Source organism: Budorcas taxicolor, chromosome 3, assembly GCF_023091745.1.
Source record: "Budorcas taxicolor isolate Tak-1 chromosome 3, Takin1.1, whole genome shotgun sequence".
Taxonomy (NCBI): domain Eukaryota; kingdom Metazoa; phylum Chordata; class Mammalia; order Artiodactyla; family Bovidae; genus Budorcas; species Budorcas taxicolor.
Genome location: NC_068912.1, coordinates 103,619,390 through 103,641,380, shown reverse-complemented (window position 1 = coordinate 103,641,380; position 21,991 = coordinate 103,619,390). Strand labels below are relative to the sequence as shown.

The following is a 21,991-nucleotide window of genomic DNA, read 5'->3' as shown; positions in this document are numbered from 1 at the left end:
AGACAACTGAAACATCTCTTGCTAAAGTTCTCACTGATCTCCATGTCCATCCCCAAATTCAAAAGCAGGTTCCCGGTTCTTAGCTTGTTCAACCTCTCAGCAGCTTTAGACACCACTGCTCACCCCCTCCTTCCTGAAACACTCTCATCAGCTTCCAGGACCAGACATCTTGGCTCCCTGCTCATGGCTGGTCCTCATATCCTCTGTTGGACCCCACTGCCCTCCAGCCACCTGCAGCCCGGCCCAGTCTTCCGACTCCTTTTGTCTGCACTGACCTCAGCTTCCTGGCTCTGAACACCCACCATGTGCTGATGGCAACCTCCAAAATGTCAACTCCTACTTCCACCTCTCCCTGAACTCCAGATTCAGGAATCTTCTGCTTAATAGGCTCTTCAAACTTGAGCAAAACACACAAAACCAGATTCCTCATTTCCATGCCCATAGCCCTCATCGTCTGCAGTCTGCCCAACATGGGGAAAAGGGTGGCTCCACTTCCCCAACTGCTCAGGCTAAATCCTTGCTGTTCCTTCTTTTTGTGCCAGCCAACCCATCAGTGACTCCTGTTGGCTCTACTTAAAAAAAATTTTAACAATATTTATCTACCTGGCTGTGCCAGGTTTTAGCTGTGGCACGTGGGATCTTAGTTCCCTGTTCAGGGATCAAACTCTGGCCCCTACAAAGTCAGGAATGCGGGGTCTTAGCCGCTGGACCACCAGGGAAGTCCCTTTTGGTTCTATTTTGAAGAGATCCAGAACCTGACCTTCTCCACCGCCAATGCCCGATGCACACTGCCTCCATCTCTCCCCAGGGTCCATGCAGCAGCCTTTGCTATGCTCTCCTTGTCTCCATACTTGCTCCTGTAGCCCATTTTCCACCTACATTCTTCACCGAGGCCTTTATAAGTCAGACGCCCCCACTCCCTGCTCAAAATCCTCCCAGGGCTCCTGTCCCACTGAATCAAAGCCGAGGTGCTTCCTATGGCCCCCAGGGCCCCCAGGACCCTGACCTCACTGGCTGCCCTCCTTGCCCGCTCTGTGCCACCAGGCTGGCCTCCTTGTTGCTGCTCCCCACTTAGGGCCTAACCTGCTCTCTTATCTACTTCAAAGGATCACACACACACATATACACACACATTTATGTGTTTGTTACCTGTCTCCCTTAATAAAGTATAAGCTCTACAAGGGCAGGGACTTGTTTTGTTTGGTTCCGTATTTCCAGCACCAGACACTTAGCTGGTGCTCAATAAATAAACTCGGCTTAAATGAATAAATGGGCTCTCAGACTGCAGGTTCCCAACTTACGACCCCCCTGCCTCTCAAGCCCAGGATGGGAGATGAGCTTGAGGCCAGAGGAGCTGAAGCTGTAGGTCTCTCACTCTGCCTCCTAGAGGCGTGTGTTGTCCTGCACATGGAGACCCTGAGGTCTGAGGACCCAGAAGCCAGACAGCAGAGCAGGATGCATGTGGCCGACAAGGGGGCACCATGCCAGGGCACTGCTGACCGATGCTGGCTGCCAGAGAAGGATTAAAGATAATCCTTGCCATCCACCCAGAGTGTTCCAGTTTACAAAATGCTGTCACATCCGATACCGCCTCTGGGCCACACAACTGCCCAGGAGGTGGGCAGACTGGGGATTATGGTCCCCCTCGTACATATGACAACCCTGAGGTCCCCGAGGTTAAGTGTCTGGCCTGAGGCTGCACAGGAAGTGGCCAAGCCAGGTGCCTCCTCACACCGGGCCTGCCACTGCGTCCTGCCCAGAACAATTTTCATCAAGTGAGACCTCTGGGGCCAATGGGCATATTTCCACTCTGAACAAACCACCAGGTAAAAAACCACGAATCATTTATTCTTTGGTCGTCTACACAGGCACTTAAATACTGTATTGCTGTCACGTGGCTGCCTGTGCGGGCCCCCAGAGTGGCTTGTGGCCTGCGTCCTGAGCCCTCAGTCAGGCCCGGAGGGGAGAGGGCCATCCCGCCATGTCCACTCCGAGAGCAGTAGCACCATGCGGATGGCCGTGAACAGAGCCCCCTCAGCTGGGCGGCAGGCCTAGGTTCCCACTGCTCCTCACCCGGGGCTGGCCAGTCCAGGGTGCAGGACAGAGTCCCTCGTGTGGGTCTGATCACCATCCATGGGAGTTGTCAGAGCTCATCCTTGTGCCCCGACTCACTGCTGGAGACGGGCTCCTGTAGGGGATTGGAGGTCCCCTCCTGGGCTTCCTGGGGCTGCTCGTGGGGGATGTCCATCTCTTCTGGGCTAAAGAGCATCTTTACCAGGTCATCCGCCTGCACTCGGTCCTGCAAGGACAAACCCTTGGCTGTTCAGAGAGGCCTCTGGACCAGGTACTCACCATCGCCTAGGTGCTACTTCCTGGAGAACAAGAAGGTGCTTCCTCTGCGGCCTCCGATCTCATCCTCTTCCTAGCAGGTCATGGGCAGAGGTAGCAGAGATGGTACCCAGTGAGGGACTGAGAACTAGGGTCACCCCCCAATCCTGGCCCCTAGGTCCCTACCTGGAGCCCTACTGACAAGGAAGGAAGGGCCGGGGACCACGGTGACACAGTGCCAGAGCAGAGTCTCTCTGGACCCCCCAGCCCAGCGTTTCTTTCCCGCCTAAGCATCGGCAGTGGGACTGGGGAAGGAGGAAGCAGAACAGGGGCCCCACCAGCAACAGGCCATGGTGGCACCAGCTGCTCTCACCCTCTCGCTGTGTCGAGCATCCAAAGTGAACCAGAGGGCAATGGCACAGCGCTGCCCTCTGGTGACGGCCTTTACTCCATGAGGGTTTTCCGTGCCCGAAGAGAATCCCACGGCCCTTCCGCACTGGGGCTGCACCTCTGCCTAAAGGGGACAGCGAGGCGGGTGCGCAGGTCAGAGACTGGAACCTGCCTTCAGAAGGGACATGGGTCACTCAGGTCGGGCTGGGGGGTGGCTCCTCTGCCTGGCTGCCCAAAGCCCAGCACTAAAGAGAAAAGGTGACGGGTCAGAGGCCTCCTGGTTTGGGGAGGGGAGTGCTGGCTACCAGGAAGGCCAGCTGGCCATTCTGCCCACTGCACCTTGAGGGTTTCTGTCTCCCATGGACGGGTGCACTCACCGTCACAGTCTTGGCATCTAGTTCAGTGAAATAGAAGTTTCCGCCATCGAAGTCTCCGTTCAGATAAAGAATGGCACTGGGAAAGGCAGAGAGAGCATCTCGACACCAACTTCCTCCTCCCGCCCCCGAGAAAACCCGCAGCTCCAGTGCCTTCACCTCCAAGTGCTCCCAGCCAGCAGCTGGAGGGGGGCCTTTCATAGGAAGAAAGCTTTCCAGAACCTTCTCTGAAGCCTCACGAACAGGACTCCTGACCTTCCTGCCTCCTGACCCTCAGCCCTGAGCACCCAGCATGCCCTTCTCTGAATCATGTCCTCCTCTCTCTATTCTGTTCTCCCACTACACTGTAACCATTCCCATATTGTCTGATTTCTAACCCAGAGGGTCCTGGACTCTGGCAAGAGCTGGTCCCAAGCATGCATGTGTTTGAGGAGGGAGCAAGGCACAGGGCCCTGGGGACCTGAGGACCACTGGCACCTGAAGTCCCGGAAGGTGTAGGCAGGGGGCTCCTTGATGCACACGAGGGCCTCGGCGTTCAGGATACAGTTGTCCACGTGGACGGGGTGGCTACCGTCCTTCCTCTCAGCCTGTGCCTCTGCGGCCAAGGGGACACACGTCAGCACTGGGGCTCTCAGGGGACTGCCGTGCAGCTCTCCTGCTAGCCTGGGGGTGTGTTTGGGTCACTGCCAACCAGCTTCCCTTCCTCTGGTTTGATCCACACCTTCGAGTCTTTTGACACAGCAGCAAGACCAACCTTAAATCCTCAACACTGGTGGAATAAAGACAAGGCCTCATCCAGCCCTCCCCTGCCTGACCACTGGCCTCCTGCTGGCCAGGCCCCAGGGCTCCCCCACCTGGAGACCGTGCATATTGCAAGCTTGGCATATTCCTTTGGTATGCCCAGATTATGGCAGGATTCCAGACATTCTGAGGGACAGTAAAGCCCTAACCTCTGCCACCATCAGTGGAACGTCAGCGCCGGGCCACTGAAGGCTCTGGCAGGACAGACCCGGCTGTGGGTCATATGTGAGTCCTGGACACTGGCCGTACCTCACCCCTCCGCAAGGACGCAAAAGGGAATGTGACAGAGGGGGAGTGAACGGCGAGTGGCCTCCAGTCTGCCCTAACTTATAAAATAGGGAGTTCCCTCACAAATGTGGTACTTGAACTTAAAACACAGCTCATGGTTCATCTAAAGACACCTGTATGCCCAACCCTGACGCTGAGAACCACTGACTTAGAGGATGAAAAAGGCTCTTGAAGGTTGTTGTTTAGCCTCTAAGTCGTCTCCAACTAGAAGCACTCTGTGATTCGGCCTCTGAGGCCCTGCCAGCCTCACCTGGCTGCCCCGTCCCCCTACCTCCCTGACTTTCCTCTCCAGAAATGGCAACTTTCTTAGTTCCCCCAACTCCTGGTGTATCAGTGCTGCCACTCCTTTGTACATGGCTGCGGTTCCCTCTGGCTTAAACATCCTCCATCGCCCCATGTACTCCACAACCCCCATTCATCCTGTGTAACCGCCGTCACCGCCTCTGGGAAGCCCTCCGGACTGCCCACGGAGACTGACTCTAACTTCCTCCGCCGCGTGGACTGCGCTCGTTTATGCTGGTTCCCCAGCAGGATGAAGGGGCCCGTGCCTGCTCTTCTCCCCGTCCCGGCGCCCGGCCAGTGCCCGGGGGTCTGCCGGGCGGGGCTGCGGGGTGAGGGAGGCCCACCTTCGATGGCGGTGCGGCACACCAGGTGGGAGTAGGAGAAGTAGAGCGGGGTGTCCAGGCGGAAGTACGACTCCATGACGCGGCGCACCTTCTCCGTCACGTTGTAGTACAGGTGGGCGCTCTGCAGAGGGACCTTCCCTTCCTGCCCCAGCTGCCGAGGAAAGCAGTGGTCAGCCTGGGTCAGGGGCCCTGGGCGCCCCTCTCTCTGGAGGCCGACAGAGACCAGGGAGGCACCTGGCCCCACTCCTCGAGCTCGTGAAGGCGCAGTCCCTCTGCTTCCCGCACGTGACCCTCTGCCATCGCCCGCTCCCCTCGCCTCCACACTTCTCTTTATAAGTAACTCATGCATCCTGCTCAGAAGTAGAGCCATTCTGGGACTTCCCTCGTGGTCCAGACTCTGTGCTCCCGATGCAGGGGGCCCAGGTTTGATCTCTGGTCAGAGAACCAGATCCCACACGCTGCAACTAAGAGTTCACGTACCACAGCTAAAGCTCTTGCATGCTGCCACTAAGGCCCAGTGCCACCAAATAAATAAAAATAAATATTTTTCTTAAAGTATAGCTGTTCTTCAAAAAGCACTCTCAAACTCGGGGTATTAGTCTTACTTGCTTGCCTCAATTTTATTACACTTAAGAGCCATGGTTCAAAGGTCAGCCTCACCCAGCGTGGTTTATCCTGCCTCGGGGGCAGCCGGAATGCTGACAGGCAGATACTTTTCCCCTTCCCACCACCATCTCCAACTCCCCCTCAAAGCCTGGGCACCCTCTCCCTCCTCTCCACACTTAGAACAGAGTACTGACCCTACCTTGAGAGCCTTGAAGACGGTGACACCGTAGAACTTCTCGCTGGGGGTGTGTGGGGAGGTCTGACCCCGGTAGCCATCTCCTGAAGTTGCTGCTGCCTAGGAGGCCCCCAGAACAGGTAGAGTTAGCCAGGCAGCTGAGAGCCCGGGAAGAGGCAGTCGACTGCCCAGAGCAAGGGGCAGGCAACTGTCCAGACCTAAGAGGCACCCAGTCGGGGGACGCTGGGCCCTCAGGGAGGCAGTGTGGTCACCGGGCTCCCTCACATTGGTCAGTCTCTGCAGCTCCTGGCACTCCGCGTCGGAGATGACGCCATCCATCACTACCCGCTGGGAACCATTCAGGACTTTGGAGTTCATGGTGAGTCTGATGCCGTCATACAGCAGGGGGCCACCTGCAAAGCAATGACAAGACTGGCTAAATCCAGCAGTGGTTCAGACACTCTCCATCAGATACTACCTTTCTGTAAGGAATAGAAATTCCAGTTGATTCCTGTTTACCAGAGAAACCTTCCATTTGGTCACTTCCAAAGGTGGGCTGAACCAGAGGACGGAACTTAGGACAGGAGGTCCAAGCACTGTTCCACAGCTGCTGGCTCCTGGGCCTTCACACATCGTTGGGGAAACATCATAGACGTTCCTATAACGTGAGCTCAAGACCAGAAAGAACTGGGTTTGACTCCTGGATCCTCTACTTACTAGCTGTCTGACCTTGGCAAGTTACTTAACCTCCCTGAGCCTTATCTCATCTGCAAAATAATATCTTAAAAGCCAGTCCTTCTCTCTTCAATTTCTCCTGGTATATCATAAGCTTAATATAAAGAATAATAAGACAACTTAAAAAGTTTAGCACAATACTTGGCATGGAGTAAATGCTTAAAAGTTTACCTGTCACCAGCACCACACTGTAAAGTGATTATCTTCCAATTAGGAAAAAAAAAAAAGTTTAGCCACCATCATATCATCATCTATTTAAAAATGAGGATTTTACAATTTGCCCAAACCCACCTCTCAGGCAGTTATGAGAATCAAGAGAAATAACAGAGTAGAGTGAAAGCTCTCTGAAAACAAATGAACGATGGACAAGTTCTTTAATGTGCTAATCTTCTTAAATTAACCACTGTTCATTGAAGCAACCATAACGGCCAGTCTTTATCTCTTCAGTTCCCCCTGGTATCTCTTTGTGCTGGGGACATACCATAGACCAAATCAATTCTATTTACTCCAGCCCCAGCATGTGCCAGGCACTGTGCTAGAAGAGGTGAGGGATTAACACCTGAAGACAGAACCTGTTTCAATACTCACACAATAAAGCAGCACAAAGCAGGCCTTGTGAAAGCACAGATTGTCTTGAAAATTCAACAGAAAGAGGGAGGGGAGGGAATTCCCTGGTGGTCCAGTGACTGAGACTCTGTGCTCCTAATGCAGGGGGGCCTGGGTTCAATCCCTGGTCAGGGAACTAGATCCCACATGTTGCAACTAATGATCCTGCATGCCGCAACTAAGACCCAGCGCAAACAAATAAAAATAGGCAGGGGCTCCTGACTGGCCTGGAGTTTAAGAAAGACTCTGTGGGGGTGTATCTGAGATGCCGCATGGGTAGGGATGGTAGGAAGTGTGTAGGAGGACAGACAGACCTCAACAAGGACTTCTGGGCGGAGAGAGGCTCAGGATTAGGAAAAGTGTTGGTGGGAATGCAAACTAGTACAGCCACTATGGAGAACAGTGTGGAGATTCCTTAAAAAATTGCAAATAAAACTACCTTATGACCCAGCAATCCCACTGCTGGGCATACACACCGAGGAAACCAGAATTGAAAGAGACACATGTACCCCAATGTTCATCGCAGCACTGTTTATAATAGCCAGGACATGGAAACAACCTAGATGTCCATCAGCAGACGAATGGATAAGAAAGCTGTGGTACATATACACAATGGAGTATTACTCATCCATTAAAAAGAATTCATTTGAATCAGTTCTGATGAGATGGATGAAACTGGAGCCGATTATACAGAGTGAAGTAAGCCAGAAAGAAAAACACCAATACAGTATACTAACACATATATATGGAATTTAGAAAGATGGCAATGACGACCCTGTATGCAAGACAGGAAAAAAGACACAGCTGTGTATAACGGACTTTTGGACTCAGAGGGAGAAGGAGAGGGTGGGATGATTTGGGAGAATGGCATTCTATCATGTATACTATCATGTAAGAATTGAATCGCCAGTCTATGTCTGACGCAGGATACAGCATGCTTGGGGCTGGTGCGTGGGGATGACCCACAGAGATGTTATGGGGAGGGAGGTGGGAGGGGGGTTCATGTTTGGGAACACATGTAAGAATTAAAGATTTTAAAATTAAAAAAATAAAAAACTAAAAATAAAATAAAATAAAATAAAAGTACACTGAAAAAAAAAAAAAGTGTAAACAAGGCAAGAGTCTCCTACAGTTAAAGGGGAGACAAGGAGGATGGTGTCAGAGTCTCGGTGTTCGGAGACTGGTCTTGCCCCCCGATGGGAAGGGGCAAGGACAGACTGGAAGAGGAAAGAAGGGTGCAGATGGGGGGCCTGGGAGCCTGTCATTGGCCTGAGGCAACGGGACAGGAAAAGGATTGGGGAGATAGACAGAGAGCGGAGTCCCACTCGCTAGGCCTCGCCAGTGGACTGGAGGGGCCAGGCAAGGGGGGACCAAAGGACATCTGAAGATTCTGAGGCTTGGTGACAGAATGGATGATGGCAGTTGGGAGGAAACAGTCAAGGAGACGAGTTTTCTCCTCTAAATACTTACCGAAGTGAACTAAACTAATGTCCCCGTGACACAGGCGTCTTATTTCTTAACCAAAGGCCAATTCTCAGAGTTATCTTTGCAGGCAGAAGTCCCGTGGGTGAGTAAGGAAGGGTGACCCTGACTGTGACCCGTGCCAGCTCAGCTCCTGAGGCTGCCCTCTCATGGGAGCTGCCCAGCGGACATGGGGACCCTGGCCCTGCTGCCCCCACGATGGCCAAGGTGGCCCCGAGCCCATCCTCTCACCTTCCCGGGTCAGCCTGCTCACATCCAGTGACTCCTTGGTCTTCTCCTCCACGAGGGTCTCGATCTCCTTCATAAGGTTCCCGATCTCCTGGGAGATGCGGGCAGCTGTTTCCCGTTCTGACCTGTGAGCACAGCCGCTCTGAGCGCTGCATCCCGGGGCCAACCCAGGTTTCCACCCCGGCTCCCCAGACTGGACCTGCCCACCCCTTGCCAGGAGTTCACATCTGCCTGGGCTCGGGAAGCCTCAAGTGCTTCATCACACCGATCCACTCATGCAGTTTCTTCAAGGGCCTCACTTCTGTTTCTCTTGCAGTCTCTTAGGAATCACCTCCACTGGAGTCCATGAATCCTAAAAGCAGAGCAGGAGGAAATGAACAGTGCCAGAGGGCCTGGTGGATCCTTTAGGTCTTGATGCGTGGACCAGGGCCTACAGGAAGCCCACCTCCTCACCAGACCCCTTCCAGGAGACAAAGGGAGATGTCTTTGGGACCAAATCACCTATAACTAGCCAGAATTCCCCCTTGTCTCTTGTCCACCGGTCCTCTCCCCGGAGTCACCTGGTGTACAGCTCACCCCATCCCTTGCCCACCCCTCACCCCCACACCCTGGCTCACCGGATCAACAAAGGGAATTCCAAAAACATCATAGGCGAAGAAAAGCAGCTCCTTCTCCAGCAGGCTCCGCTGGCGGTACTCCTGGGCACTCTGAGGACACACAGCGGGAGGAACGCTCTGGAACTCAGCCCTGCCGCTAGCTCTCAGCCCCCGACACCCCTGCCCTCCACCCCGCATCTACACTTCTGCTCCCAGTGTGACCTGAGGCTTCCTCTCCCACCACTATTCATGTGTCCGTCCCCCAGTTTGGGACAAAAGCCTCACTTTTGTGCTCGAGGGTTCATCTTGCCTGTCACAAGCAGCGTATCTGAGGGTGGCGTAGCCAGGCTTCCCTTGAAGGGAAAACGTCCCCTTCCTTCCTCTGCCATTACTCTCTGAGACAGAAAACCTGAGGATTCTCAGGAACACTTAGTCTTCAAAGAAGGAGTTTGGTACTTTTACAGGGGTTTGGTACTCAGGGAAAAACTAACAACTTAAAAACTAGGTGTTAGGTGACTCCTGTGTTATTCATTCAATCTTTACTGCCACCTTGAGGTTGATCTGACTATCCCCATTTTACAGATGGGGACACTGAGGTACAGAGGGACAATATTGTGTCCTATTGTGGTGTGACACAACAGGAAACAGCAGAGCAGGGACCCATGTCCAAGGCTGGGTCTCTCTAGTCCTAAAGTCCGTGTGCTTTATCCTGTGTCATGTGCCTCCGCTCAGACTTGGAGCAGAGGGTATCCCTCCCCGGAGCCAGGCAGCTGCAGAAAGAGCACTGGGGTCCAGCACCAGGCCCTTCCCACTGGTGGGCTTACCCGGGGTAGGCAAACTAAGTGCCTTCCGGATCCCACCTTTCCCTAGGCGCCCTGCTAGTCTCCTAGCAGCAGAAGAAGGAAGGAAAAGAAAAAGAAGACGGTGTCAGTTGAAACAAAAGATGAGGGCAATAAGGAAAACTTCAAAGGCGTCAACGAGGCCTACCTATAAGAGGAAGATGGAAATTTTCAAGGGAGTTCATTTTTAAAAAATTTTAAGGGATAAAATTATTTTAAAAAATATTTATTTATGTGGATCTTAGTGTCAGGTCTTAGTTGTGACACTCAGGATCTTCGCTGTACATGCAAGATTTTTTTTTTTTATGGAAGATCTTTAGTTGCAGCATGTGAACTCAGTCATGGCATGTGGGATCTAGTTTCCTGAGCAGGGATGGAACCTGGGCCCCCTGCATCATGTGGAGTCTTAACCACTGAATCACCAGGGAAGTCCCTCCTGAGGAGCTGAAATGATTGGCCTCCCGCACCAAGTGCTGGACACAAAGCTAGATATGTGTTAACTCCTTTAACCCTCTGCAGCAGCCCTATGAGGCTCAACCCCCACTTCGACCACTTACTCTTTAAACACTGATTTTCCAAGTGGCAGCTCTGTGTCAGAACTGTGCTGGCACTGGGAGAAAGCAGGGGAGCAGAGATTCTCACCACTATAGGCAGTGACAGGCCACCGTGCAGGTTAACTCATTTCCTGGAGCCTAAATGTCCTCATCTCTAAAAAAGAAAGAACAGTGCCTACCTCACAGGGCACCGGTGATGACAGAATGAGATGATGTGTGTTAACACCCAGCTCAACGAGTTGATGGGTGTAAAGATCTGGCTCAGTTCTTGGCCTGGGATGGGGCTCAACAGACGTGAGTCACCTTCTTACCAGAAGGGTGGTGCTAGTTAGAGATGGTAGACTGACCACTCATTTTCTCTTTCTGCCCCAGACTCACTAATATGGCCATCAACGGCAAGGGTGAGGGGGATCTTAACGGAGCAAAGAGGCCAGAAGTGCCATCTCAAAGCCAGGTGGTCACCATCTAGCAGCCAAAGCAGACAATGACCAGGGTAAACAGTCCCCGCACGGCAGGGGATGGCAAGAGGAGGACTCCTTTCACTGGAGACTCTCGGGGCGCCAGATCTAGGAAGGAAGAACCTTGGTTTTTAACTTCAGGGTAGGTTGGTGATGCCACCTCACTGGACTGTTATGAGAATCAAATGAACGAAAAGCTATGAAAGATTTTTGTGAACTATAAAATGCCACACACATTTAGAGGGTGCTTATTTTCAACACGAAAGTGCCCCAGCAACCAGAATGGGAAGTCTGTTACTACCACATCATGTACCTGCTTCTCCCAGTGAACAGAGGAAAAGTTAGCCACCCTGGGCTGGAGAGCGGGCAGGAAGGGAGGCTGTGCGTCCCTTCCACCCTGCCACCTGTACACTCTGGAGCCCTGTGGCCAGCAACACACACAGGTGTCCCAGCCTGGGAATTTTGGGTGTGTGCTCTATCGCTCAGTCTGTGAGTCATGTTGTACTCTTTGCAACCCATAGATTTTAGCCTGCCAGGCTCCTCTGCCCATGGAATTTTCCAGGCAAGAATACTGGAGTGGGTCCCAGACTGGAACAGGGTACCTAATTAGACATGGAGGGAAGGGAGGAGTGAAAACCACCCCCAACCCAGGCTGCCAGTTCCACCTCCCTCCTCCACCTGGTGGGCGCCCCTGCCTCGCTCAGGCCTTGGCAGCTCTCTCAGTGCCACACGGCCCCCAGCACCTCCCATTCTGAACCCTCCACCAGCATAGCTCATCAGGCTGCTTCAAACCCTTCCAGGACTCACCACTCCCCGCCGCATAGAGTCCAAGGTCCTGGAGAGGCACTCAAGAACCTTCAGAATCTGATCCTCCGGGCCCCACTGCCTGCAACTCCCTGGCACCTTCCTCCATTTGCGTGGGGTAGTCGTGTAGGTGCTGTACCTGCTGCTCTCCATCTAAACGGCCCTTCCCTGACTCATTCACCTACTGTAGGCTTTAAAAACCAAATGTCACCATCACTGCCTCTTGCAAAGCCCTCCCTGACTCTCTAGGCACTCCCTTCTCTCCCATGTGTCCACTCTAGCTCGCTGGCACCTCTTTTAGTCTATTCACTGCAGTACCCTACAAATGTCACACTGTATGCCTTTCCAAGGTGGTTTCAGATGGCACTCAAAAAGACATGAAGGTAAAACATGCACAGCTAAACCCACAGAGAGCTGGCAGACATAAACAGAAATGTTCAGGTCTTTCCTCCAACCCCTGACCTACAGGCCCATGTCTGGGGGTTGGGGGTGGGGAAATAATCTCCATGAACAGTTAGGTTAAAATTTTTTCTTTACCTAAAATTATTATCATGGAGACAATATCATATTGGTGCATAGTAATCTACTCATGCAATTTACGAGTTATCGTTTATGACACTGAATGAATGTACCAAAATTGATTCAACCAGTCTCCAAATTGATGGCATTGAGCTTGTTTCTAGTTATTTTGCTTTCAGCAGCAGTGTTCTGATGCACAGCTGTGCACATTACCTTTGCACAAGTGTGCAGTACAGCTGCGGGGTGAATCCCTGGCCGCTGAATCATTGGTTAAACAGCTCAGGGGTGGACCTGTTTTCTCATCCCTTTCATTTGTCGAAGAGATGTGATGCATTAACAACTGAGGGGCTTCTAGAACAATCATAGCTATTTATCTTTGTTGTTGTTGTTGACAAAGTGAAAGGTTAGTCCAAAGTTATAGCCAATTTTACAGGCTGGGGTTTGGGTGAGGCCAGCAGGACACAAGTGATTGAGGGCCACAGTGATAAGCCCCCTAGTTTCAGGAGGTAACTGAGGTTAGAGGTGAGAAAACCCTCCAACTGCTACTCATGTACCATTGTCCAGAACCCTGTGATGCTACCTGTCCACACAACATGTTGTACAGTGCCTGTCGGCTTACTCTCTTTTTTTGACTGCACCCCGAGGCTTGTGGGATCTTGGTTCCCTGACCAGGGATTGAACCCTGGCCCACAGCAGTGAAAGTGCTGAGTCTTAACCACTGGATCGTCAGGGAAGTCCCAGCTCACTATCTCACTTGACCTTCACACTCATCCTGTGTTGAAGCCAGAGCAAGAACCACAGTCCTATTTTATAGCAGAAGAGACAGACTCAGAAGGGCAAAGCAGCATGACTAAGATCCCACACGATGTGCCAAAAATCACATGGCTAGTAAGTGGAGGAGTCAGGACTTGAGCCTATATTAGTGATTTTAAATCCACCTCATTGTTCTGGGCTCAAGAAGGAGAGGATCTAGGGCCTGTGCATGGCATATGCACAAAAAGGTTCACAGTGCCAAACTTCACTGAGTTAAAACAGAGAACTTTTCGTGTGTGTGTGTGTGTTTTAGGCTATTTTATTTTATTATTTATTTTTTTTGGACATGCCCTGAGGCATGTGATCTTAGTTCCCTGACCAGGGATCGAACCTGCATCTGCTTCAGTGGAAGTGTGGAGTCTTCACCACTAGACATCTAGGAAAGTCCTCTCTTTTCATGTTTTCAATACAAAAATAATACTCATTCACTGCAGGGAATTTAGAAAATACAAATGAGCAAAATAAAAAAGAATCACCTGTAATTCCTGAAATAGCCATTGTTAAATGAACAGCACAATGTACAGTCCTCCCAACAGTGCAGGGATGGGGGGGGTGCTTTCACTTCAGTACTTTTCATTTTAGACTTTGTATCACACAGATTTTCCTTCCACTTTTGGAAGGATATGGGATTAATGCTGAAACAGGGACAGATCAGACAATGGCAGAAAGAAGAGGGGATAGGAAGGAAAATGGAGGCAGAAAAGTAGTGAGTGAAAAAAAGTTAGCATGAAGTAGAAAATGATTAATCTTGGCCAAACAGTATCAAGTCTTAAAGTAGGGATGCTAAAAAAGGCAAAGAACGTGGCTGCTTTGCAGTTCTGCTTTTCTTTGCCAACTCAGAGAACAGACTTCTGGGCCCAGATTGTGCTAATGAAGGCTCCGGCTTATTCCCTACGCTTCCCATGCATTCACGCCTGCCTGGGAACCCTGCCTCACCCTGCCCAAGCAGCAGCTGGCTCCCCCTTCTCTATCCCACTCTGCTCTCTGGTCTGGGTTCAGCTGGCAGCGGCCCTAAGTAACGCAAGTCTCTCACCTCACGGGGGCCAATGGATGTGGCTTGCTCTTCTCCAAGCATGGCTGTATAGTAGGCCAGATTCTGGCTCATCACCTCATCGTTGGGGAAGAAGAGGAGATAGGTCTTGGCACATTCAATGGCCTGTGTGTAATTCCCAACTGCAAAGGGGAAAAAATGGCTGAAAAGAAAGCATCTCATTTTGGGTACCACGAACCACCTAGAGTTCAGTCTCAGCACAGCTCAAGGTGATGACACGGCCAGGAGGCACCAGCTACATAACACAACTGCCTGATTAGGGGAGAGAAATGACAGAATCCACGTAGAATATGTAATTGATTTTAAGGTGCTCAGTGTCCTCAGGTAATTCAAACATTGGCCTTAATAGTCCAACTCATTAGACCAATATCAGGAATATTCCCATCTTCCTATTTTTTTTTCCCCTATGGCCTTTCAGAAGAGAAGGGAAGATTATAATAGCAGATTGCCTCTTTTGTTGATATGTGTTGGTCTCCTCAACTATAAAAGCATACATTCTTAAACATGCTACAAGGCTTACTTTAGCACACAGTAGGAACTCGGTAAATACACGCTGACTTGTTTTTCTGGATATTGACATGCCCCTCTCTCTACTCTAGAGCCTCAGTGCTGTTATGAAGGAGAAGGGCTGGGAAATGTCCTGTGAGCTGGTTTAAATGGAAATACATCCTTGCCTTTACTATACCTTAAAGTGAAAAAAGTGAAAGCGTTAGTCACTCAGTTATGTTCAACTATTTTCAACCCCATGGACTGTAACCCACCAGGCTCCTCTGTCCATGGAATTCTCCAGGCAAGAATACTGGAGTGGGTAGCCATCCCTTCTCCAGGGAATATTCCCAACCCAGGGCTTGAACCTGGGTCTCCTGCATTGCAGGCAGATTCTTTACCATCTGAGCCACCAGGGAAGCCCTTACTATAACTCAAGTGCAAAATCAGATTATAAATGTTATAGAGGGGACCAGTGAGGTCCTAGAGTTTCCGTCTCCCAGCTTCTCAGGCTGCTGATACTGGCTTCCCAGGAGGTGGCCTGTAACAAGGTACCCAAGGATCACCTGGCACAGTGCCTCCCAGAGCCACAGAGAGAAGCCAAAGGGGCCAAAGAAGCACAGTGGCCACGATCCCTGCCTTCCTTGCCTTAGGCTTAGTTAAAAGCAGCTGAGAAAGAGGGAAGTAGACCTTACTGTTATAGTAGGCAAACTGCAGATAATTATAATGAGATGGCAGGAAGTCTTCAAAGGGCTTCTCTCGACTTGGGTGGGAAGCAAGCTCGGTGACACAGTTCTGCTTACAGCTGAGGACCTGGATGTAATGATCTGAAAGGAATCGAAGAGAGGGAGAACCGTAAGGTCAGCTTCCAGGATTCCAATTCTGCTTATAGATGAACGAATCAAGAGGAAGCAGGTTTCAGTGGGATCCCCAGCTCTAGGAGATTCAGGAATGAGGCCTAAGAGGCCCTATCCAGGGAACCGCGTTGCCGCCCCGAGAGCCCAGCAGGCCCGATCAGGAGCAGGTTCTGGCCCTCACCTGTGATGGCCTGGAAGAGGTCGGCGTTGTACTCCAGGTAGTTGTAGCCGTCGTAGTCATAGGGCCCTTCACAGAGCGCGCGGCACTCCTCGTCCGCCACGAAGTACTCGCGCAGCGCCGCCTCCAGGTGGGGCACGGCTTCCTGCGGCTGCTCCTCGGAGTAGAGGCGCACTCCCAGCCGAAATTCGTGCTACTGGGAGGAAGGGGTACTCAGATGCCAGGCAGGCGGCAGACGGCTCTCCCTTCTATCCCGCGGCCACCTCGGCGAGCGTCCCCCTAGCCCTCGCAGGTTACCGACGGAAAGGGTGGCTGCTGTATAATGAAGGCCTCCTAAAAAGGTCTTTCCTTGTTTCTTTTGAAATTTAAAAGCATCTAACTTAATCTAGATGAAAGCTATATGGGAATTCACTGTCATTTTCTTAAAAAATTTTTTTTATTTGGCTGTGCGGGGGGTCTTAGTTGCTGCACATGGAATCTTTAAGTTGCAGCAGGCAAACTCTTAGCTGCAGCGTGTGGGATCTAGTTCCCTGACCAGGGAGCAAACCTGGGGCCCCTGCATTGGGAGCTCAGAGTCATAGTCACTGGACCACCAGGGAAGTCCCTCATTGTCATTTTCCTGCACTTTTTCTTGGTAGGGCTGAAAGTTTTCAAAATAAAATTTAATTTAAAAAATTGAACTCTTAGAGGTTAGAATGTGGTTTGAGGGGATGAAAGCAATCTTTCTGGCAGTAACGACTGCTGATTACAGACTCTGCTTCTGCTCTCTGTGGGACACAGCTCCCTTCTTGTGGACAGTAACCATTTTCATTTGTCACAGAATCACTAAAAACAAACAAACACAAAACCTAAACTGTGTAGAGTTGTATAAAGTACTATATGTACACATTTTACTTTCAAAGCTATTCTGATACTGTCTCTAATATGCCTATTTCTATTAATATACTAGAACATAAGCCCTTTATAAAAATACTATGCCATTGGACAGTAGCCTGCCAGGCTCCTTGGTCCATGGAATTCTTCAGGCCAGAATACTGGAGTGGGTAGCCGTTCCCTTCTTTAGAGGATCTTCCCAACCCAAGGATCAAACCCAGGATTGGGTTCTACATTATATGAGGATTCTCTACTGTCTGAGCCACCAACTGCTAAACAAATAGAATAAGAACACTGAGGAATATGGTACCACCCACTGTTGTGAAAAGCAAAAATCTACACAACCAAAAATATTCGATAAGTAAATGAATACAATTGATGAATAAGATGGATTACCATGCAGCTATTAAAAATTGTGTTTTCAAAGAAAATTTGAAGACGTGAGAAAAAGTACATGATAAAATGTTAACTCAAAAGGATGATTAAAAGTACATACACAATATGACACCAAATTAGGTTTAAAAACTAGATTTGTTGCTGTTGTTTAGTCACTAAGTTTTGTCCAACTCTTTTGCTACCCCATGGACTGTAGCCCACCAGGCTTCTCTGCCCATGAGATTTCCCAGGCAAGAATACTGGAGTGGATCGCCATTTCCTTCTCCAGGAATTTTCCTGACCCAGTGATCGAACCCTTTGTCTCCTACATTGGTAGTTGGATTCTTTACCACTAAGCCATCAGGGAAGCCCATGAAAATTAGGTGCTGAAGACTTAAAAAATAGACCAAAATATCAACCACTGGTTTTCTGAATGTAGCACTGTTAGAGATAATTAATTCCCGTTTTTTTATGTATTTGCATTTTTCTAATGTTGTACAATGAACATACATTACTTTTGTAATCTGAAAACAACCCTAGTGAATGTCACTATAATAAAGAGTGAGATGGGGAGGGAGGTAGGAGGGAGGTCAGAATGGGGAACACATGTACACCCATGGCTGATTCATGTGAATGTATGGCAAAACCAACACAATACTGTAATTAACCTTCAGTAAAAATTTAAAAAAAAAAAATTAATAAAAAAAGAGTGAGAGAAGAGGATAACATTTTTTTGTTTTTTTTTTTCACCATATGGGGTTTGGCCTCAAGATCCTTGAAGTCAGCCTCCTTCACCCCAGACATGGTCTGGTAATAGTCCAGGTTCTGTCGCATCTCCATGTGCTCAGGATTGCCCACGAAGAAGGTATGGGCTGCTGCTACGGCTTTCTCCAACTTGTTTATCTAAGGATGAAGAATAAAAACATAGTTGTCACACGCAAACTCTGAAGTCTGAATATGCAGTTCACAGTAAACAGGAAATTCCTGCCTTCCTGAGCCTTCCACTCAGTGTGTCCAAGCCCCTCCCAAGCCCAGAAAACACACCTATTGCAAGAAACTACATACCAGAGATTAGAAGCACGGGGCCCTGAACAGATTTTCAGCTATTTCTCAAATCAGAATTAGGGATTCCTCAAATTACAGGAGGTCATGCTTCAAAAGTATAAACATTCTATTCTAAAACAAAGGTGTTATTGTAGGGGGAATGCTATGGAAGACTGACTGCCTGAGATAATCCAGTCTCGAGATTCAGATGTAGGGATTGAGCTGAAAAAGTCCAAGAACTCAAGGATTCAGGGGTAGGGGGAAAAGCGCAGTTAACAATTAGACCATGCCTAAGAATTTGCCTAGGAAAAAAAAAAAAGCTTTTTTTTTTTTTTTTCGCATATGTGTTTTTGACTCATTCAAGGAAAAGGTGGGTGGCGAAAAGTCTTAATCCAGACATGACATCTTCTGACTTTTCAAAGCCCAGGGCTCATGAGGTTAAAACTGGTGACTTTACAGAAATAGGAGAGGGGAAGAAATGTGCTACAGGCCACAGTAATGCTGAGAGCAATGGACTCCAGACACCAAAATTACACAGCTTCATATATAGAGCCCAGAAGAAGTCACTGATGATATAAGGATTAACAACATGGGTTGTGGTATCAGACTGGTAACAGTGGTAGGTTTAATTATTTTCTTTCTGGGGCTTTAGACAAGTTAAAATTTATTCTCTAAACTCATTCCCGGGACTCTGCTAGTGGTCCCGTGGTTAAGAATCTGCCTGGCAATGCAGGGTACAGGGGTTCAATCCCTGGTCTGGGAAGATTCCACATGCTGCAGGTAATTAAGCTTGTGCACCACAACTACTGAAGCCTGCGTGCCCCAGAGCCTGTGCTCTGCAACAAGAGAAGTCACCGCAGTGAGAAGCCCAAGCACCACAACTGGAGAGTAGCCCCCCACTCATCGTAACTAGAGAAAAGCCCCCGAACAGCAACGAAGACCCAGCACAGCCAAAAATGAATAAATAAAAATATAAATACATCCCCTAATCTCACAGGATTGCAGGGAAAGTTAAATGAGAGGATATATATGCAGCTTTTAACACATGGCACTGGGCACATATTAAATGCTTAATAAATGCCAGCTCAATGAATGTAAATCCTCAGTTCAGTTCAGTCGCTCAGTCACGTCCAACTCTTTGTGACCTCATGGACTGCAGCATGCCAGGCTTCCCTGTCCATCACCAACTCCTGGAGCTTGCTCAAATTCATGTCCATTGAATCGGTGATGCCATCCAACCATTTCATCCTCTGTTGTCCCCTTCTCCTCCTGCCTTCAATCTTTCCCAGCATCAGGGTCTTTTCCACTGTGTCAGTTCTTCCCAGCACATGACTGATATGCCAAGAAAACATTTTTTCTTTTCTGACTTTAGCACTAGTAAATGCACACTAGACAAGGAGTCAGCCCTGGCTGTGACCCCCAAATAGCTAGGTGACCCAAGGTCAACAATCCCCATCTCTGTCCCTCAGTATCCCTAACTGTAAAATCAGAAATTCTCTCAAAGTGAAAGTGAAGTCGCTCAGTCATGTCCGACTCTTTGTGACCTCATGGACTGTAGCCTGCACCAGAATTCTCCATCCATGGGATTATCCAGGCAAGAGTACTGGAGTGGGTTGCCATTTCCTTCTCCAGAAATTCTCTCAAGTCTGTCCCTTTTATGGACTGACTCGCTTGTATCTTTCAGCACTACTCTTGCCTTTCTCCACTCTCCTCCATCTCTATACTCTTCACTCCACCTCCAGCTCTTTTTTGCCCTCTGAGCGCAAGGCACCTGATTTCTCTCTCTCGTGTGGACAACTGCAGTCATCTCCTAATGGTTTACTCTGTCACCACTTTCTCCTTCTCCCAAGGCTTATCCCACATGGTTTCCAGAATCAGCATCCTACATCCCAGTTCTGATGATGGGTCCATGAAGTCTGCAGAATTCTCTTCCCACTCTGGCCCTATCCTTCCTCTCCTCCAGCAATAGTTGGGATCAGCTTCCAGTGTCACCTCTTCTTTCAAGTCAAACTTCTCTGACACACAGTTAGATTTTTCCTCTGGTGTGTTTCCACAGCAGGATATAGATACTCTTTCAGGAGCCCTTACTACTAAAATGACTCTTAAACTGCAAAGCGAAGTAAAACAAAAACATACAAAGTCAAGCACATTACCTGTTCAAAAACTGGAATGTGGTAAGTGTTTAGTAAATGTTTGTCAAACAATTTTTAAGTGTTGTTAAGTGACATAACCAAAGACACAGCCCAATTATTTTGGTGTCAAATCCGGTATTCCTCTGGGGAACTAGGAGGAATGGAGCAGAACTGTGTAAGCAGAATGCTTGTGCAGAGGTGGAACTCTGAGGTCCCCAAGACTTTGTTAAGTCTCTAAGTTGAACTGAAGGTCTGTTAAACTATGGATATAATAGATAAGCCTGCACAGCTCCTCCTTCCATTTCCCCAAACAAAATGGGGCTATTAACGGCATCTATTTTACAGGATATTGCCAGGATCTGGGTAAATGAACTAACAAACACAAAGTACTTAATAATGCCTGGAAGTCTGTTTTGGCTATTATTATCATCATAAATCAGCAACGCTCCAAATCTGGGTGTATACTTGGAGTTAAGGCACTCTGGAATTCCTAAAAATGTTCATTTTCTTTGGAAACCTGACACACTAGCCAGAGGGTCCCTCACAGGGAGGGGCCAGACAGCCCCTACTGGCGACGTGGCAACCTCACGTCCTGAAAGAAGGCTACTGCACTCAGGCGGCAGGAAGAGCATCACTGAAAAGCAAACCGGAAGATATTGTAGAAAGGTCTTAGCTTCTCACTGGGTAACTTACAATGAAATCAGGATTTACAGCTGCCGCTGTAGTTCCCTATAAGCAGCTTCCTGAGTAACACAAGACCAAGTTTTGCTTGGCATGTGCCTAACCCCAGGCTGGACTTTTGGGGTCACCATCTGCCTATGCGAACCCGGAGAGGCTGGTCTCCTGGCAGGGTCCCTGCTCTCCCTGGATCCGGAAAAGTTTCTCGTCCAAGAGGCCACTTTCCCTCTCCGCGGACACGTCCCTCGCCCCCCAGATTCCCCGAACCAACCACGCCCAGAAGAACCCCCAGCCGCCCGGGGCTCGGGCAGGTCTGCACCTTGAAGTAGGCGACCTGCAGGTAGTTGTAGGGGCTCCGCTTGCGGAACTCCAACTCCAGCTCCTCGCTGAGCGAGTGGGCGGTCGACGGCCCGAGGCAGCGGCGCAGGCAAGCCGCGCGGCGCAGCAAGCCCCCGAAGAACCGCAGGTCGTGCAGGGCGGAGGCACCTGAAGCCTGCGCCAGGCTGGGGGGCGAGTCTGGGTCCACCTCCCATGGGAGGTCGGCGGCACACCGGGTGCGGCAGCGCAGGCGGAGGGCGCGCAGGGCGGCCCGCGAGCGCAGCGCCCGCTCCATGCTCAGAACCACACCGGCCCAGTCCCCGCGAGCATAGGCCGCCGTCCCCTCCGCGAACAGCAGATCAGGCGCCGTCAGGTCCCATCCCGCCTCGGACTCGGCCTCAGCCTGGGAGGCAGTGGCGGCGACGGCTAGCAACGTGGTCAGCAGCCTTAACGCGCGTGCCGCCATGACCGCTCAGACCTAACAGGACCCCGGGTCACCGGCCAGGGAGGTAGGAGTCCCACCGCCGGGAAGCCCCGCCCTCGAGGGAAGCCCCGCCCTAGACGAAGCCCCGCCTCCCAAACCCTGAGGCGTCTCCCAGGAGGCGCCCACCTCTTCTGCCTTCCCCCAGCCTTGACTCCGCCCCTTAGCGGAACGCTGAGCGTCAGCAGGAGCCCCGCCTCCGGACTCCTGGCAGTTCCGACGCCTAGTGGTCAGAAGACGCGGAAGCTCCGCCCACGGGCTTTTTTGCGCATGCTCTGCAGTCTCGCGCCGCCTGG

General features: G+C 50.4%; 1 protein-coding gene across 2 annotated transcripts; it reads right to left on the bottom strand.

Annotated features, from left to right (window-relative positions):
• Window positions 1–1,827: 1,827 nt before the first annotated feature.
• Window positions 1,828–21,728, bottom strand: P3H1 (prolyl 3-hydroxylase 1). 2 transcript variants are annotated; one of them, XM_052636765.1, is made up of 15 exons: window positions 21,216–21,728; window positions 17,793–17,945; window positions 15,798–15,987; window positions 15,455–15,586; window positions 14,256–14,395; window positions 9,257–9,346; window positions 8,939–8,991; window positions 8,643–8,764; window positions 5,874–6,001; window positions 5,613–5,708; window positions 4,808–4,958; window positions 3,570–3,687; window positions 3,096–3,171; window positions 2,702–2,842; window positions 1,828–2,299 (listed from the first exon to the last, which is right to left on the bottom strand). In XM_052636765.1, the coding sequence occupies exons 1-15, from the start codon at window positions 21,678–21,680 to the stop codon at window positions 2,144–2,146; spliced, it is 2,211 nt and encodes a 736-aa protein (XP_052492725.1). In that variant the 5' UTR covers window positions 21,681–21,728; the 3' UTR covers window positions 1,828–2,143. The 2 variants fall into 2 exon arrangements, with proteins under 2 accessions (XP_052492725.1, XP_052492726.1); XM_052636766.1 differs by lacking the exons at window positions 1,828–2,299; window positions 2,702–2,842 and adding an exon at window positions 2,325–2,422.
• Window positions 21,729–21,991: the final 263 nt, after the last annotated feature.

Bases quoted from the DNA above. Each gene is read 5' to 3' on its own strand.
- P3H1 (XM_052636765.1), bottom strand. From the start codon at position 21,680: ATGGCGGCACGCGCGTTAAGGCTGCTGACCACGTTGCTAGCCGTCGCC. The intron at 15,587-15,797 runs GTGAGGGCCAGA...GATTCCTTTCAG, and splicing joins CCTCTTCCAGGCCATCACAG to ATCATTACATCCAGGTCCTC. The intron at 8,765-8,938 runs GTGAGGCCCTTG...CTGTGCTCACAG, and splicing joins AGACTGCAAGAGAAACAGAA to GTCAGAACGGGAAACAGCTG.